This window comes from Python bivittatus, unplaced genomic scaffold, assembly GCF_059951505.1.
Source record: "Python bivittatus isolate LINGU-HERP-01145 unplaced genomic scaffold, Pbiv_v1 ctg000850_np1212, whole genome shotgun sequence".
Classification (NCBI taxonomy): Eukaryota; Metazoa; Chordata; class Lepidosauria; order Squamata; family Pythonidae; genus Python; species Python bivittatus.
Genome location: NW_028277112.1, coordinates 41,825,809 through 41,843,941, shown reverse-complemented (window position 1 = coordinate 41,843,941; position 18,133 = coordinate 41,825,809). Strand labels below are relative to the sequence as shown.

General features: G+C 38.2%; 1 protein-coding gene across 1 annotated transcript in view; it reads right to left on the bottom strand.

Moving 5' to 3' along the window:
* Positions 1–3,258: 3,258 nt before the first annotated feature.
* The window catches only part of DMRT1 (doublesex and mab-3 related transcription factor 1), a 65,841-nt gene continuing 50,966 nt past the window's right edge, over positions 3,259–18,133 (bottom strand). Inside the window, exon 5 of the mRNA XM_007423763.2 lies at positions 3,259–4,502. Within this exon, the coding sequence (XP_007423825.2) occupies positions 4,348–4,502 (155 nt within the window). The 3' untranslated portion in view covers positions 3,259–4,347. The remainder of the gene's footprint in view (positions 4,503–18,133) is intronic.

Sequence of the window (18,133 nt, the reverse complement as noted above, 5' to 3'; positions counted from 1 at the left end):
AATCTGTGCCCATTAATGTAGTAAACAAGCAATAATTAATTTCTGTAACTAATGTAGTTAGGTCCATACCTGTACAAGTGTCTTAGTTTCAGCCTGAATCATAGAGTCACAAGTATATGAAGAAACAAAAATAGAAGGTACTTCTAATAAAATAATGTAACAACTTAATATACATGCTATATGCATGGAACCCATTCACTCTTACATAAAATTACTATTTATGAAACAGTCCTGATTTCTGCAGGCAACTGTAAATAGGCTACACTTTGCATATGACCAAAAGCAGTCTTAATACTGCTTTAATGTATGCAGTGGTGTGAAAAATGGAATTCAAGTTGTAAATTATTAATACATTATTTTATGCCCACCAAAACAGTCCCGTAAAAAAGGGTGCACGTGGGAATAATGAGCTGCAAGTATATTTAAAGTCTCAGTATTTCTGGTTTTCAAAGTTGTACTGTCCTTTTGAAACCAGTAAAAAACAAAAACAGAAACCAAGCACTCCTACACTCATTTTCTTAGGTGTTAAGGTGGTTTGTGCTCTTGTCAACATCGGTCATACACACAAAACATCTTGTTAGATAGGAGATTCAAAATTGTCAGTTTTATGTCTCTAACCCTCAATTATGGATATTATTAGGAACAGAAAAACACATTTGATTGAATTGCCTATATAGTACCAACTCTGCATGAATCTGACACCATGATCTAGACTGAAGTTAGGACACATTTAATTAACATTGCCACCCCTCACTCCTAAGATATATTTGCCTTTTCAACCAACCCTTAAAAAAAGGTTGAAAAAGGGGAAAGAATTATTTAACTACAAGAAAGGCTGAGAAGATGAGCTTCAGCAAATTTCTCAAAGGTACCAATGCAAATGTTTTAGGTACAACATGCAAGTATGTAAATTAAAATTTCAATCCTATAAAATGAACGTGGGAATTTTTCTCACTGCCTTCAATGAGGGTGAATTCTATGTAGGATTGCATCGATAAAGGCTGTTAACAGATTTTTTTTTAAGTGTTCAAGGTATGAGGATGCTATGTTGTGAATCCAAGTTGGAATCTCTAATTTTTTGTTACTCCTTGTTTCTTCTTCTAATTCCATGCTCTAATTACATACTCATTTTATTTTCTATTTTATTTTGCAGCTTTCCAGTGTCATAGCAAAACAGGTAGCTCTAGATTAATTTTTTAAATTTCCCTGCGTAATACAAGACCCTGGAGTTTGGCAGATACTAGCTCCTCTTCTGGAATAGGGCAATAATTTTGCCGGTTTCCTAAGGATTTTAAAGATGATTTTCTCTTTGTTAGAAACATTCAGACATGGCGATAACAGTGAAAGTACAATTCTCGAATTCATATATGAAAACGATCTAAAAGATACTTGAGGACACAATATTAATTGCTTAAGTGTAATGGAATTGCATCTGCTGTATGCAATTCCAGCTTTTCTCTTTGAGTGTGTAAAAATACTTGATGTTATTGTGGAGGTGCTTTTGACACATCCATGGAAATAATTTGCTTTTTTGGCTCATCATGTCAGTACTTGCACTCACAGATTGGGATAAATTGAAGTAATGGTAATGGCCAATTCTTGTTTGAAGCAGGGTTTTTCTAATAGCTATATATCTGTTGGAGGTTCAGTAGATTACACTCCCCCCACCCCCCAAAAAAGCAGGAAGCTAAATGGTTAGCAAAATCTGAATTTCTCATGTTAAAAGGACAGAAGTACTGGCAGTGAGAAAAGATGACAATCCCTATTCCTTATCTTCATTATTTGCCCTTCAAGGATATTTCCTGGTTGTTACACGAGTTCACTGACATTTTGGAAAGTCAGCAGCAGCTTGATCTTTAAAGGAAGTTTAGACCAGGCTTCATTTAATTATTTCCATATATCTGGACTGTAGATGAGAAGCTATTATAATCTACAAAGATGGGCAATTTTTACCAAATGGATTAAGAGTTCCCTTGCTTGAAATACAGAGAGACTGGACAGAATTTCATGATACACACACGTCTTGGAATGTATATAAATCCTGTTTTGTTTATGTCTTACTTTGAATCCTTCAATTACTCCAAATCCTCTTTTGTACAAATAGGCAAAGACTTCACACTGAACTAGAAATTATATATATTTTGAGAAGGAGTATGATAGCACCTTTTCAGACTAACCAATTTTATTAAAAATGTATAAGCTTTCCTGAACTACAGCTCACTTCATCACATGCATGGAGTAGCTAAATGAGCTGTAGTTCGGGAAAGCTTATGCCTTTTCATAAAATTGGCTAATCTGAAAAGGCGCTACCAGACTTAGTTCTGATTTTTGGACTAACACAGTTCTCCTGTACAATATATATTTGGAGGTATCTCTGAATGGAAGGATTCCACACTAGCTTTATTTGCTGGTAAGGGTATGCTATGTATTTCTTCTGATAATTCCAATTTAATTTGTTTTTAATAGCAAAGTGGTCATCTACCCAAGCTTAGATAACTTATATGACTGGACAACTTTTTGTAGCATATTAAAGATCAGATCTAAATGTGAAACTCAATACAGAATATTGCCTGACCCTGGTGTAGTGCCAGGGAGGTGAGGATACTTCTAAATTCATCTTATTCTTTCCAGGGTTTGACTGGCACGGTGGCATCTTGTCATACAGTAAACATTCACCTCTCCTCCATTGTTGCATTATCCTCTCCTTGTATAATGGAGAGGGCAAAGAGACTACAGAGCACAGGAGGCAAACTGCAAGCTTCACTAAGAAATCACAGCTCTGTATTTCAACAGTTTAGAAAGAAAGCAAAAAGGGGGAGGAATCCTCTTGGCTGCAGTTGCCTGTTAGCTGCACAGCTCAGCCACCTCGCCCTGATATTATTCTTTCCATGCCCTCTGCTCCAACCATGTGTCTGTCACAATGGCAACAGCAGCAGGCTGCAGCAGAAAGGCACCCAACTGCAGTTGCAGGCTGACAAGTGTGATAAAATGATCTTCCTTAACTAAACTCGTAAAGCACCGGGCAATAAAACTCAATCTTCTGTAAAATCCAATTAAGTCATTATCTGACTGATTGTATCTTTAATTGAAAACAGAAGTGACAGTAAATTTCTGTGATATATCAGGATCAATCGATACCACTATACAATTCAGCCCCAAGAAGTGATTTATAATGTCAAACCCATATAGGTAACTCCACATTATTCTCTCTAAAACCACTGGTGGATGAAATTAAGAGTAAGTGCATTTAATAAAAAACAAGATGGTCAGGTTATTGATTACAACAGATGGGGGCGAAATCAAATAGATGTTTTCAAAGCACAGAGTGAAGAAAATACAAGTAATTTCTTTTTTTCCTGTTTAATACAGCTTGCCAACTATGCACACACAAGAAAATTTGGTCATCAATAACATTTTTATTTCAGTACTGCTGCAACTATAGAGAACAATGAATTGTTTTAAAGACTACTGTAGTTTTATTTCTGGTTGGCTTCTGTAACTAACAGAAAGTACATGCTAAGGCATTTTTAACAGAATATTGAAAAAAATCTATAATAACTTTTAAAAGGCCATTTTTACTTGGAGCTAACATTGTAGCAAATAGGTTAACTTGTACAAATGTCTTTTACTTTTATGCTAGTAATAGAGGATATGTCTGGTCAAAATACAATATCTTGCATTAAAACAGAACAACTATGAACAATCCATCACAGATATTTTTTTAATTAAAAATACCATTCTTGCTTAAACTTTTTTCTACTTTTACATATCATGAAAAGAGAAAAAAATCCTGGGTCTGTAAAGCATACAATCTTATCTCTCAGTCTTAACTCTTGCAGTACCTCTTAAAAAAGGAGGAGCAATTCTACTTCACAATAGGAAGCTACCTATTTCTCAAATTTTCATCATATTTGAAGTATCTTGCTTTTGAACACCATTAAAGAATTAATCAAACCCTTATGTGCTAGATAAATCAGTTATGAGCAAATCTAAGTATCCTTGTGTACCCTGAACTTTGATTACATTTTATCTACAAAGTAATCTACAAAATAATATTTAATTATATTTCTATACTGTTTATTAGTCTAATCAAGTTTTTTTAAAAAAATTAGATTATACCAATAATTTTCTTTCAATATACTTAACTCTTGCAGCACTCTATACTACATCGTTCTAATCCTTATCTAAGACTGTAAGTCACAAAGTGCAGAACAACTATAAAGGGAATAAGTGAACATTTTCTCAACAGTTATTTCAGCATCTGTCATCACAAAACAGGCAAACACAAATTAACATGAAGGCACTTCTTCAAGGAAATCAACAGCAGGACTTTTTTTTAATCCCTGCTTATTCGCCATCTTCCATAACAGAATGAACTGGAAAGGTGCTGGAGTCAGAGGCCGACTCACACTCCAGCACAGCCTTGGTACTTTCACTGCTGATGGGAGAACTGCTGGAAAGTGAAACCAGGCCAGAATCTTGACTACTGGGTGGTGAAAATACTAAAGAAGCAATGGGATAAAGGGGGAGGGGAAAGAAAAAAGGGAATGCCACGTTAAATGACCAGGAATAGTAATAGTTTACAGCCAACCTGCCTTACATACTCCTATGGACAAATCAATCCAGTGTAGAACCAGAACTTGTACTTGATTAAGTACAATCCTAGACATGTGTTAAGACATTATTGCTGAGATGGGAACCACAAAGTTGGTCCCAGGTTAAATGTTAGTCCCAAAAGACTGTTGAGGATATCAGCCATGCCTTTTTCTAGGGATACCCATTTCATTTCTCTTATCCATTTTCCCAGGGATGGGTGGAGATGGAGGATACTTCTGCCCATGGTGGGTCATAAAACATGAACTTGAGTCATGGGTTGCCTATTCACGGTAATAGATTGTTCGTACCTCAAATGAACATTCAGGCATAAATAGTCATGTAGATTTGTCCTTTTTAAACCCCATGCAGATCCAGACACAAAAACTGAACAACATCTCTCCCTCTCTGGTAAGATTCTCACAATTTTAAGAGCTACATGATAAGAAGTTTAGCAGATGAATAAACTTCTGTCATCAAAGCAGCTTCAGGATGAGAAAATGCACACCTACAAACTCTTTGTCATATAAACTGACAATCTATGGGAAATAACCAGACTTTTGTGTATTAAGTAACCTCTTCTAACTTCACTAAAACAAGTGAATGATGAGTCAATTGTATTTTATGTAGAATAAAACAAGGTCTCCTCCTTGAAGTTCTGGTTATATCTGAATAACATCTATAAAGATTATGTGAAAGAGGACTTCTTATCTGCTTAAAGCTTAGAAGAATGAGTGGTATTTACTAGCATTTTTAAATAATTTCAACTTGTCCTTAACATTTTAAAAGGTGGATTCCAGAAAAAACACATGATAAAACCAAAATACAGACATAAAATGATTGCATTATAAAACAGCAGTAGCACCTGTAAACAAGAGTTACCTATAACAAGCCACAATGACCTCAAAATGACACGTGCATCATGTCATGACACAAATGCAATTATGTGATGTCATAATATCTGGCACAGGTACCTAAGTTGCCTTATTTTTGTGATGATGTCACAGCAGATGTCAGTGACAGTACGATTTTAAGCAATATATTTCAGAAACATCATTAACATCAATGTTGAGACTCATTTAGAAACTTGGGCAAATTAAATGGCAGGCAAATATTCCAGGATAGTCCACTTTGCATTCAACTTGAGAAAAAGCTATCTACGTTATCACCAAATATGTTCATACAAAAGCTATGAAAAGGTATAGCCTTCCTTCAATTGGGCCTAATTTTAGATGTTCAGATGACTATATGGACACATCCATATTTTCTTGGCAAGAATACAGAGGTTGATTGTTGTTGCTTTTTGGGAGGATGCTTTTTCAACTTCCCAACATAGCTTACAGCCCTGGGATTTCCTGACCAAGTATCATCTGCATTTAACTTTGCAGGAGCAAACAAGTTTGACAAGGGGCTGCCCCCTGGCTGAGCAGAAAAAAGACTAATTTGTTCTGGTCTTATTAAAAGCACTGGAGCACATTTGGAAAAAAGGTAGCAATACCTTTGGCAGAAGTCAACTTGACTTCAACTCCATTAGAACTGGCATTGCTACTTATTTCTGAAAGGACTCTAATGCCTTTAACGGGCATATAACAAAGAAAAATTAAGCAATAACTCAGCAACTGAATTCCTAGTTGTTCTTAAAGGCACAGAAAAAGTGGTGGGAATGGGAATCAAACAGAGAACAGTGCCTTTGTACATATGCACTGTGCAAATATAGACTCTATGCAACTGGAAGAAACAACTGCATATATATATAAAGAACCTATTTTGGACTATACAATTCAGGGAGAAGTCAGTAAACACAAACCAGATCTTTTCCCCATGCTTATTCCATGGACATCTGGACCTCAATTCTATAAAAGTGTGAGAAATAGTACTAGCAATGATAACAAGATTGAAACTGGAGGTATATTCTGCACATTGGTGTGGCTGCCAGTACTCCCAGAACTTCTAAAATCTAGTTGCCAGGGCAACTGTCTCTCCCCCATCTAAGTGACTGCCCCTTTCTTGGAAGCCTAACAGTAGCACTGTGCTGAATTTGCCTTTTAATTTCTCAGGAGCTTTCCTCCCATGCAAAGAATGTTCTGTTTTTTTCTATCTTATTCTCAAGGTGCTTGGCAAAGGCTGCAACTGCTGGTGTTATTTTCTCTTACTTATCTTCCTACTATACTTCCCTGTATGAGAAAGCCCAGGAGGAGTTCTCTCGTGGCATCTTCCCCTGGAATTTAACTAAGTGTTGGGATACCAGGGAAGTTACTGCTTCCTGGAGAGATGACTGCACTGTGAAAGACAGGAGACACACATGCCTTGGCCACCTCATATTCCACCCAATTTAGAGATTCACTAAAGTGCTCTTCTTTGAAAGACAATTCAAAATCAAATTCTTTTTCATCAAATTAAATGTTCAGTACTTTCTTTTGGGGGGGGGATTCTTTTGAGTCAGTGTTGATTCCTGGCTACTGGACAAGTCCCTGCAGTTTTCTTGGCAACATTTTTGGAAGTGATTTGCCATTGCTTCCTTCCTAGGATGGAGAGAAAGTGACTGGCCCAAGGTCACTCAGCTGACTTCATGCCTAAGATGGGACTAGAACTCATCGTCTCCTGCTTTCTAGCCTGGTGCCTTAACCAAACTGGCTCTGTTTCTTGAGATTATTGGGGTGTATTTCACTGTGGCAGACCTTTCCCTACCACCTGAATTCACCATCTTTACTCCTCTCACAAATTCTCTGGAATATGCTAAGGAATCAGCAAAAGATCCTTGCTGATCTTAACAGTCGGGATTGGAGAAGCAACAAAAGCTTTTCTGAGTCTCTCTTCCTTGTTGTGGAACAAACTGACAGATTCCAGGCATCTGTGTCAGCCTAGAGATAGGCATCAGTGTCAGCCTTGTGGACCTCTGTAAATAAGCAGGGGATCTATTAATAAATATTTAGACACGATCTGTATATACCAACCTACAAAATCATTATTACTGTGAAGGGGCCTGCTTATTCTGCCACAGCTAGGTTTAACAAGAAACTGTCAATGGTTGCCCATCTCTATATAGAACAAGATACATAAAGTAGCTGAGTGGCAAAATAGTGAAAGGAAGCTTTGATGTATCACCTTGGCCATACCAGAGGCTTATGGTATTCAACAGTTCATGCATGTATGGAAGGGACACTCAGGGTCCCACCTTGCAGAAAGTCAAAGGGCCATGCACTCCAAAGGTAATCCCTCTCTGTAATACACTGCCCCAGAGATATACCTGGCATGTTTGTGTTATTTGAAGAATTGTTTGGAGGGTGATTCTTACTAACTTTTGTATTTTATAATGACTGGTTGCCATGGTCATTGTATTAATATATGACTATTTTCATACAGCATATTGTCTTGATTTGTCTGTTTTAATTGTGCTTGTATAAACTGCCCAGAGTCATGGGAATTGGATTGGATATAAATACTTGTAAATAAATAAGTGAATAAAACAGAGCACAGTTGTGCCACTTCCTGCTCTAAGGTTGCATGATGCCACCAGAGTGGGACAGTTTACTGCCATTTTGAGGAAAGCTACAATATATGCCTAGAATTGAATTTTTATAAAAATAATAAAGGTGGGATAAAAAAAATAGGCTTCATATACAAATTTAAACAAGATAGGGAAAGCATGCACAGCATGGCTTCTGGAATTCCTTCCAGTCCCTTAATACCACCACCACCATTCTAGGTCACATGACCAGGAAGGAGGAGAGAAGAGGGAGGGGTCTTAAGAATGGAGCAGTTGGCCACTGCTCAACCTGCTCTTCAACAGGGATGTGTTGGAGGAATTCTTTGTTTTTCTCTTCAGCTCCAAGCTTGATCCAGATCATTTTCTAACAAGGCTCTTCCTTTACAGCTTCTCCTACCATAATAAATTTGGTCCTGTTCTGTTCTGTTCTTGAACAGTCATCCTACTCATTCCCCTCAAAGCATTAATTGTGGCCTGCTGATCCAAAAGGCTGCCCACCTCTGGCCAGAGTAAAGCATCCTAATTTCAATGGCATCATGCAAAAGGAGTGAAATAAATGTAGGAAATGACATATACAGCAAGATCTAGGGCCCAAGATCACTGAAGAACAAAAGGAAGTGCCCAGTTTCCAGAACAATAAACAGCAAAAGATCAAAGCAAACTTTTAAACAATTTAAAAGCTAATATAGTGGAAGAAATATTTGCAACATTTCAATCTCTGCTAGATACAAAACACAAAATGAAAGGGTCTCTGACCTCATTCACCTTTGATGAGTCAAGATTCATCCACAGCACTCCTTTCCCGCCTAGGCTGGATGTAATTAAGGAGAAGCTGCAGGGGTAATTTCTCTCCTCATTAACTTCCTGATTGGTTTGAGCCTCAGATTTCCACCAGGTCTCCCGTTTGTCATCAAATCCAAATGGCCAATCGTTAAGACTAATGTTTGTGTAACTAAGTGCCAACATCTGCCATGGCTTCTTGTACAACAATAATAGTGAAAGGGTAACATTAATGCTCCTGTGTTAATTCAACATATATTCATCAATGGGGAAATCTATGATATAATTAGCAAAATGCTTTGGTAGACAAGTATGCCGGAATCATTTACAGAAATCAAAATCACAGAAGATGCCCCTTGAGGCTTAATGTGTTGCAGACATTCTATTTTGAGCGTTTATAATTTAGTGGGGAACAATATCCAGTGAAATTCTTTCAAATAAACTACAGAGCCATTCTCTTCCCCTTGACTTCATTGATTTAAAGTTACTATCTTTATTGCTATCAAGATGGAGAAAACATAGCATTGCAATCTTTTACAAGCAATTTTTTGTTGTTGTTCAGTTGTTAAGTCATGTCCGACTCTTCGTGACCCCATGAACCATACTGAGCCAGGCCTTCCTGTCTCATCCTCTGCCGTTCCCTTCTCCTTTTGCCTTCAATCTTTCCCAGCATCAGGGTCTTTTCCAAAGAGTCCTCTCTTCACATTAGGTGGCCAAAGTATCTGAGCTTGAGCTTCAGTATCAATCCTTCCAATGAGCAGTCAGGGTTGATTTCCTTTAGGATTGACTGGTTTTACCTTCTGGCAGTCCAAGGGACTCCTAAGAGTCTTCTCCAGCACCACAATTCAAAGGCATCAATTCTTCGATGCTTAGCCTTCCTTATTGTCCAGCTCTCACAGCCATACATTGCTACTGGAAAAACCATAGCTTTGATTATGCGGATCTTTGTTGGCATGGTGATGTCTCTGCTTTTTAATATGCTGTCTAGGTTTGCCATAGCTTTCCTCCCAAGGAGCAAGCGTCTTTTAATTTCATGGCTGCAGTATCCGTCTGCGGTGATCTTGGAGCCCAAATAAATGAAGTCTGTGACTGCTTCCAGTTCTATCCCTTCTATTTGCCAGGAATTGATGGGTCCAGATGCCGTGATCTTAGTTTTTTTAATGTTGAGTTTCAAGCCAGCTTTTGCACTCTCCTCTTTCACCCTCATCAAGAGGCTCTTTAGTTCTTCACTTTCTGCCATTAGGGTGGTATCATTTGCATGTCTGAGGTTGTTGATATTTCTCCCTGCAATCTTAATTCCGGCTTGTGATTCTTCCAGCCTGGCATTTCTCATGATGTACTCTGCATGTAAGTTAAATAAGCAGGCTGACAGTATACACCCTTGTTGTACTCCTTGCCCTATTTTGAGCCAATCGGTTGTTCCATGACTGGTTCTAACTGTTGCTTCTTGGCCCGCATACAGATTTCTCAGGAGACAGGTAAGATGGTCTGGTACCCCCATCTCTTTAAGAATTTGCCACAGTTTGTTGTGATCCACATAATCAAAGGCTTTTGCATAGTCAGTGAAACAGAAGTAGATGTTTTTCTGGAACTCTCATGCTTTCTCCATGATCCAGCGAATGTTGGCAATTTGATCTCTAGTTCCTCTGCCTCTTCGAAACCCAGCTTGTACATCCTGTAGTTCTTGGTTCATGTACTGCTGAAGCCTAGCTTGTAGGATTTTGAGCATAACCTTGCTAGCATGTGAAATGAGCACAATTGTGCGGTAGTTTGAGCATTCTTTGGCATTGCCCTTCTTTGGAATTGGAACGTAAACTGACCTTTTCCAATCCCGTGGCCACTGTTGAGTTTTCCAAACTTTTTGGCATATTGAGTGCAGCACTTTAACAGCATCATCTTTTAGTATTTTAAATAGCTCAGGTGGAATACTGTCATCTCCACTAGCTTTGTTGTTAGTAATGCTTCCTAAGGCCCACTTGACTTCACTCTCTAGGATATCCGGCTCAAGGTTAGTGACCACATCAGCATGGACATCAGGGACATTAAGAGCTTTCTTGTATAGTTCTTCTGTGTTTTCTTGTCACCTCTTCTTAATCTCTTCTGCTTCTGTTAGGTCCCTGCCTTTTTTGTCCTTTATCATACCCATTTTTGCACTAAACGTTCCCTTGATATCTCCAATTTTCTTGAAGAGATCTCTAGTCTTCCCCTTTCTATTGTTTTCCTCGATTTCTTTACACTGTTCATTTAAGAAGGCTTTCTTATCTCTCCTTGCTATTCTCTGGAAATCTGCATTATTTTTCCCTTTCACCCTTGCTTTTTGGATTCCTTCTTTCCACAGCTATTTGTAAAGCCTCATCAGACAGCCAATTTGCTTTCTTACAGTCCTTTTTCTTTGGGATGGTTTTAGTTCCTGCCTTCTGTACGATGTTACGAACCTCCGTCCATAGTTCTTCAGGCACTCTGTCTACCAAATCTAATCCGCTAAATCTATTCATCACCTTCACCGTGTACTCACAAGGAATATGATTTAAGTCATACCTGAGTGGTCTAGTGGTTTTCCCTACATTCTTCAATTTAAGTCTAAATTTTGCAATAAGAAGCTCATGATCTGAGCCACAGTCAGCTCCTGGTCTTGTTTTTGCTAACTGTATAGAGCTTCTCCATCTTTGGCTGCAAAGTACATAATCAATCTGATTTTGGTATTGTGAGAGGAAAATTTTAGTAGCCTTCTATATGTTTTAATGTTAGTTTTGATTGCATATGATAAAGCCAGGTTAGCTTCTTGTGACCTATAGGGCAATGACAGGAAATGTCAAATGCAAGACTAAGCAACTTGCTGATGGGAATAGAACAGGAAGGTATGGTAAAATTAGCACCAAGGACGTTATGAATCAGTTGCTAAACCTAGGAGTCATGTCTGTGGTTTGTGGTTTTTGAGGATAAAAAAGATTGCATCTGAGGGGGTCGGTACCATTTTGGTCAAGCTGTTTACCTGACGGCTCGATTAAAATGGTCACGACATTGCAATGTGAATCTAAGTAGGTACCTTGTATGCTATTGGTTGAATTGTACTTGCTTGTTAAACTAACATTTAATAAAGCTTTTAGAACTTTGAAGTAACTTGTTTTATGGTGTGTCTGCCTCCCATGTTTAACGTGGTTTTTCCCGACAGTATTGACCATCTGGTGATGTCATGTGTAGAGTCGTCTCTTGTGTTGTTGGAAAAGAGTGTTTGCTATGACCAGCTTGTTCTCTTGACAAAATTCTATTACCCTTGCCCCTGCTTCATTTTGTACTCCAAGGCCAAACTTGCCTGTTATTCCGCTTATTTCTTAACTTCCTACTTTAGCATTCCAATCCCCTATGATGAAAAGGACATCTTTTTCTGGTGCTAGTTCTAGAAGGTGTTATAGGTCTTCATAGAAGCAGTCAACGTCAGCTTCTTCAGTATCAGTGGTTGGGGCATAGACTGTGATGTTGAATGGTTTGCCTGGGATTCGCACTAAAATCATTCTGTCATTTTTGAGGTTGTACCCCATTACTGCCTTTCCCACTCTCTTACTGACTATGAGAGCTACTCCATTTCTTCTAAGGGTTTCTTGCCCACAGCAGTAGATATAATGGTCACCTGAGTTAAATTCACCCATTCCCGTCCATTTTAATTCGCTGATTCCCAAGATGTCAATGTTCAATCTCATGTTTGACCACATGCAGCTTGCCTTGATTCATAGATCTTACATTCCAGGTTCCTATGCAATATTGTTCTTTACAGCATCGGACCTTCTTTTCACTTCCAGATACATCCACGACTAAGTGTCCTTTCGGCTTTGGCCCAGCCGCTTTGCTCTTTCTGGAGCTACTTGGAATTGCCCTCCACTCTTCCCCAGTAGCATATTGGACACCATCCAACCTGAGGGGCTCATCTTCCGGCGTCATATCTTTTCGCCTTTTGACATTGTCCATGCAGTTTTCTTGGCAAGGATACTGGAGTGGGTTGCCATTTCCTTCTCCAGTGGACATTTTGTCAGAACTCTCTGCCATGACCTGTCCGTCTTGGGTGGCCCTGCACAGCATGGTTCATGGCTTCATAGAGTTATGCAAGCCCCTTCGCCACGACACGGCAGTGATCCATGAAGGGGTTTACAGGCAAGCAACATTATTAAAGAACTGAACTTCATGATATTTTTATGGTTCTAATTTTTTTGAAAGACAGTTTGGTGTAGTGGTTATGGCACCAGGCTAGAGACCAGGAGACTGGGAGTTCTAGTCCTGCCTTGGGCACAAAGCCAGTGGGTGACCTTGGGCCAGCCCCTCTTTCTCAGCCCTAAGAAGGAGGCAGTGGCAAACCACTTCTGAAAAACACCAAGAAAACGGCAGGGACTAGACCAGGCAATCACCAGGAGTCAGAAACTGACTTGAAGGCACCAAAAAAACAAAACAAAATAAAACCTCAGACAACTTTTCTTAATACCTAAATGTCACCTGTAAATAAAAGTTATACCACCACTAACTTTGTTATATTTTTTATGAAAGCAATATGCCCTTGTGTATCTAGGCTAGAAAGACCAATCCACATTCAAGAATTTACATGACATCCTTAAAAATAATTGATTTTTCTATTGTAGATACATGGACTCCATCATGCTGGCCTTATGCAAACAAGGAACCAATCAATACCCTTACATGCTACCTAATTTCAATCAAGGACTGGATGAGAAAAAACAAGCTGAAATTAAATCCAGGCGAGACAGAGGTGATGTTGGGAAGGAGAGAGATGGATTCTGCCCAGAAAGAACAGGTTCATAATTTGGGACTGTTTCGTAATGCTCAGTTGTCAGTGGATTTGCAGGTGGTGACTGTGGCAAGGGCTGTGTTTGTACAACCCATGACCTTTGCTGAGCCTGTCAAACTTGGCAATAATTATCCCCAATTGGTTACAAGCCTTCTTGACTAATGCAGTGGACTTTATGTGAGGCTAGAAGTTGCAATTGGTGCAAAATGTCATAGTTAGACTATTAATTGGTGCAAAGTACAGTGATCTCATGATCCCTGTACTGAAAGATCTGCATAGACTCCCAATAATTTAAACTGCTATTGTTGACTTTTAAAGCCCTAGAGGTTTTAGGGATTGATTATCTACAGGACTACAGTACCTCTCCTGCTAGGAATTTGTTTACTCAGAATAGCCGGTGAAGCCCTTCTGAAGGCGCCCCTCAAGCCAGAGGTTTGTCTGGAGGGCAAACGGGAGAGCATCTTCTCCTGTGGAGCTTCCAGGCTAAGCAATTTATTTTTTTAAAAAATATATTTGGCCCCCTCTTTCCCAGTACTGAGAATAAGGGAAACATTTCTATTGCCAGGCTTTTGCCTCTTAATTATTGTGATGGTATTATTGAAGTTGTTTTAATTTGTGATTTTAAGTGTACTGATTTTACTTTAGCTACTTTTATAGATTGATGTATACCACCTTGGTTGTTTTCACAATAAATAATTAATTTAATAATAAATAAAGAAGTTGCTGACTCTGGTTCAAATAGATAACACTGAGGCTTTTTCCTTCAAATTCTAGTTACACAAGCTGAATAAATGGGAGGATTAGATTTAAGAAGGCTGCTTAAATTTATCTTCTATGAAGCACTGAAAAGAGCTATTGTTGCATAGCTACTGAATATAAAAATAAAAATCTAGATAGAGTACTTCCTGTCAGAAGCCAGAATAGTCCTGCCTCTGGTAGATCCAATCCAGAAAAAGATGTTCTTTCTTACTGACTACAAGTACTGTATGAAGAAACTTACTTAACCCCTTTTCAAAAATACTCCAGAGACAAGAAATGTGGAACTTCTTCAGCTGCAGCTGAATTTTAACTTCCATCGACTTCAGCCAGCCTTGCTAATTGTCATGGATGCTGTGAACTGAAGTTTAACATAGAAATGGAAAATGTGCTTTGTTTCAAACAACTCCTGTGGGCTGAGATTTGGCAGAACTAGAATGAAATTAAGAGGTCTTATGGGTTAAGTAGGACAAGGCTGGTGTGCCTCTCCCTCTCCTCTTCTATGTGGCCTCCACAATCTTCTCAGTATCTTCCTTTGCCTATTTTCATTAGGCTTCTGCCACCAATGAAGGTCTTGGTTTCCAGCATGGCATTTCCCTACCTCCCCTTAACCATCACCACCACTGATGTCCTTGCTTCACTGTGGCATTTCCATAAGGCTGCTTGCCTGATCTTCCCAATGCCTTCCTTTCCCTTCTTCACTGTAGCTGTTGGCAATCCCAGCATCCTGGCTTTTCCACTCTCCCCTGAAAACCTCTGCCCAGAACATGCATATTTTGGTCTATGTTCTCACCAAATATGTTTGCTTTGGTTGTCATGAACCACTGAAAACTAGCTGTTTTGCACATCCCTATTAAGCAATAAACCACCAAACAAAAGGTCAGATTATACTGGTATTTGGGAAGGAAACCAATAGTTAGTCCACAGAATTACAATAGTTAGTCTGGCAGAAAAACATACAGCACATACATAATAGTTTATGACCAGGCAACTGTGTGATAGAATATCTTACTATGTTAATCTCTGAATCTTATCAACCACCAGAACTGATCATTTGGGAAGGACAACAAACTTCCTGTTTTTCCTCCTCCTTCCAACCTAACCATTCAAGGAAGAAGTCCTCGTTTCCCCTGATTCTACTTACTCAATTACGTATCATTGACTTGAACAGTTCAGGAATATTCTTCGTTCATTTTAACTGTTGTTCACGTAATTAATTAATTAATTAATTAATTAAATTTCTATAGCCGCCCATCTCAACCAAGTGACTCTGGGCGACTATAGAATAATACTGAAAATCATATATCAATGTCAACAAATCCCAATGGCTAAACCAAAAACCTAATAAACCATATTCATCTAACATGCTTATTCCAGTCAGGTACCAATACAGGGAAATCTTCTTACTGGTGGTTCTGACAACACAATCACACTAACTGAAATAAAATTCATCATTCTGAAAAGCATCCCCATTCATTTTTCCCAGGAACTGTCTGGTACCTATGAGCTCTTGTATCAAAAGAACACTGGCAAGGCTTCATGACATCACTCTCCTCTTCCTTAATGACCAGGCAATGGTAGACATGGCTTGGGGATCTACTCAGCACCTCCAGGGCTTGTCAATGAGTTCTATAATAGAGGGGGTTACATTTCAACCCCCCTTCCTCTCCAGCAGTTTTTCCTTGATTAGGTAGGCCAAATGGGACAACTGACTATGCTTTAGTTTTCCCACATGGCTGATGGGGTGGGATTAGTTTAAACCTATTCAAAATGAAGTCCTTTTGGACTGTATCTAGCTTACCTTGCAGCTGACTCGGCCAAGTGACCCATTTTTGATGTTCACATTTTGCATGAATCCCTTACACAACAAACCAGTTAAGTGTGTTATGGTAATAGGCTCATTATGTCTTATATGTATTGTATGAACCAAGCCATCATATTAAAACTTAATGTGGTTTGTTTTTATGACTTCCAGAAAGCTTAAGTAGAAACTAACGGCTTTAAGAATCAGATTCATGGTAGGTGACATGGGGAATAGACCCTTCTTTCAGCAACTCAGAGGGATCACTATTTCTCTCTTATTTCATAGGGAATTAGCCCAAGAAGGCATTGTTCAAGCCATTCAACTTGTTTACTGCAGAGAAGTGATGAACAAGTCTTGTAGGAATATGTCATTAGTCAGGCTTTGAACTTGTTTGCTTGCTTGTGTATATTTTTATCTGGGTAAATATTGTTTAGCCACTATCATGAGAAAAAGATGCAAAAGGAAAACTAACTTCCAAAATAAAGTCATCAATGGACCGACACCATACAAAGAACAGACTAACTTGAGTGAACTGCTGTTAAGTCAATGGTCTGGAAAATATAATATGCTTCTATATATGTGAGAAACCACTAAGACAGTCATGCTTGGAAGGCAAAATGTTATTTGTATTTACATTTTAAAAGCATTAGACTCTTAATAAGAAGCAATATTTTAAAGATTTAAGCTCTGAAATGGTATAGCTCATTTATTAAAGCTCTTTCACATTCTTATGTTCTCTCAGCTTATAACCTATATTAAGGCTACAAACTTATGCCCCCTAACCTGAAAGTAAGCCTTAATGAATCTAACAGAATTTGCTTCTAAGTCAACATATACAAGTAAGATTATGCTAAAAAGAAAAAAACTGGCCAAACTAAAGAATATAAAAAGGAGCAGTAAGGTTAAAGATTTCTTTCCCAAGGAAAACTTCTATACCATGATCATACTTTGAGCAGAACCTTATGTACATGCACATAAATGGAAAGGTTTGTTAAATTTAAAACAGAAGTTGTTTGTAACTGGAATGTGTAAAAGCCAAAGAAACAATACCTCATTCTCCCCAAATAATTAACTATTTGAGACGGCTCCCACTGATTAGGAGAAGAAGCCTGAGTTGATTAAACCAGGTTTTCATGAAAACAAAGAATATCCAAATTAATTCTGAGTATCCAAAGTTAGGTAGATCTTCATTTAAAAAAAGTCAGATTGCAGAAGGGCAAATGGGGGTGGGAGGTGTTGTATAGTCCAATGTTGGCTATTGGACATTTAACAGAACTGATCTAGTGCAATTTCCAGCCAGTGACTATGCTTAAATGGGAATTCTTAGAGTTGTAATCCTAACACATACAGAACTGGGTTGGGAAGGCTAGTCTAGCGTGTACTGGTTAGTTTTTAGAGTACCAGAAGTTTCATTATTGTTTTGTCTGCAAAAGATTAACATGGCTACCATGTTGGAATTATGGGCTCTTCTAAATTTGGAATCTAGGTCTTTGGAAAAAAGACTATCTTTTGCTTAATTCTGCATAAATAACTTCTTAAAACAGTAATTTTATCAAAAAGCAAGCAGGGAAAAAATGTCTTAAATGTCTCAGTTCTGAAATTTGCATTAAGAGGGCTAACAGGAGCTAATTAAATGGAATCTAAATCCTTGCGGAAAGAATGATGCATTTTAGCGAATCTGATATACTAATAAGAACCAAAATTAGATAATTTAAGGAAAGGATACTGTAGATGTGTGGATTAGTATAGATGAAGAAAAGCAAATATATTTAATTTTTTTAAAAAATTTGGATCTGAAAGAAGAGGAAAGGAATACATTTAGGGGGTCAGCAAAGTATTTCATGAAAGCATAATAGGTTTGAGAAAAGTGCTTAAGGTGCTTCCACCTATCTAATTATTTCAAACCCAAACTTCTACTAAG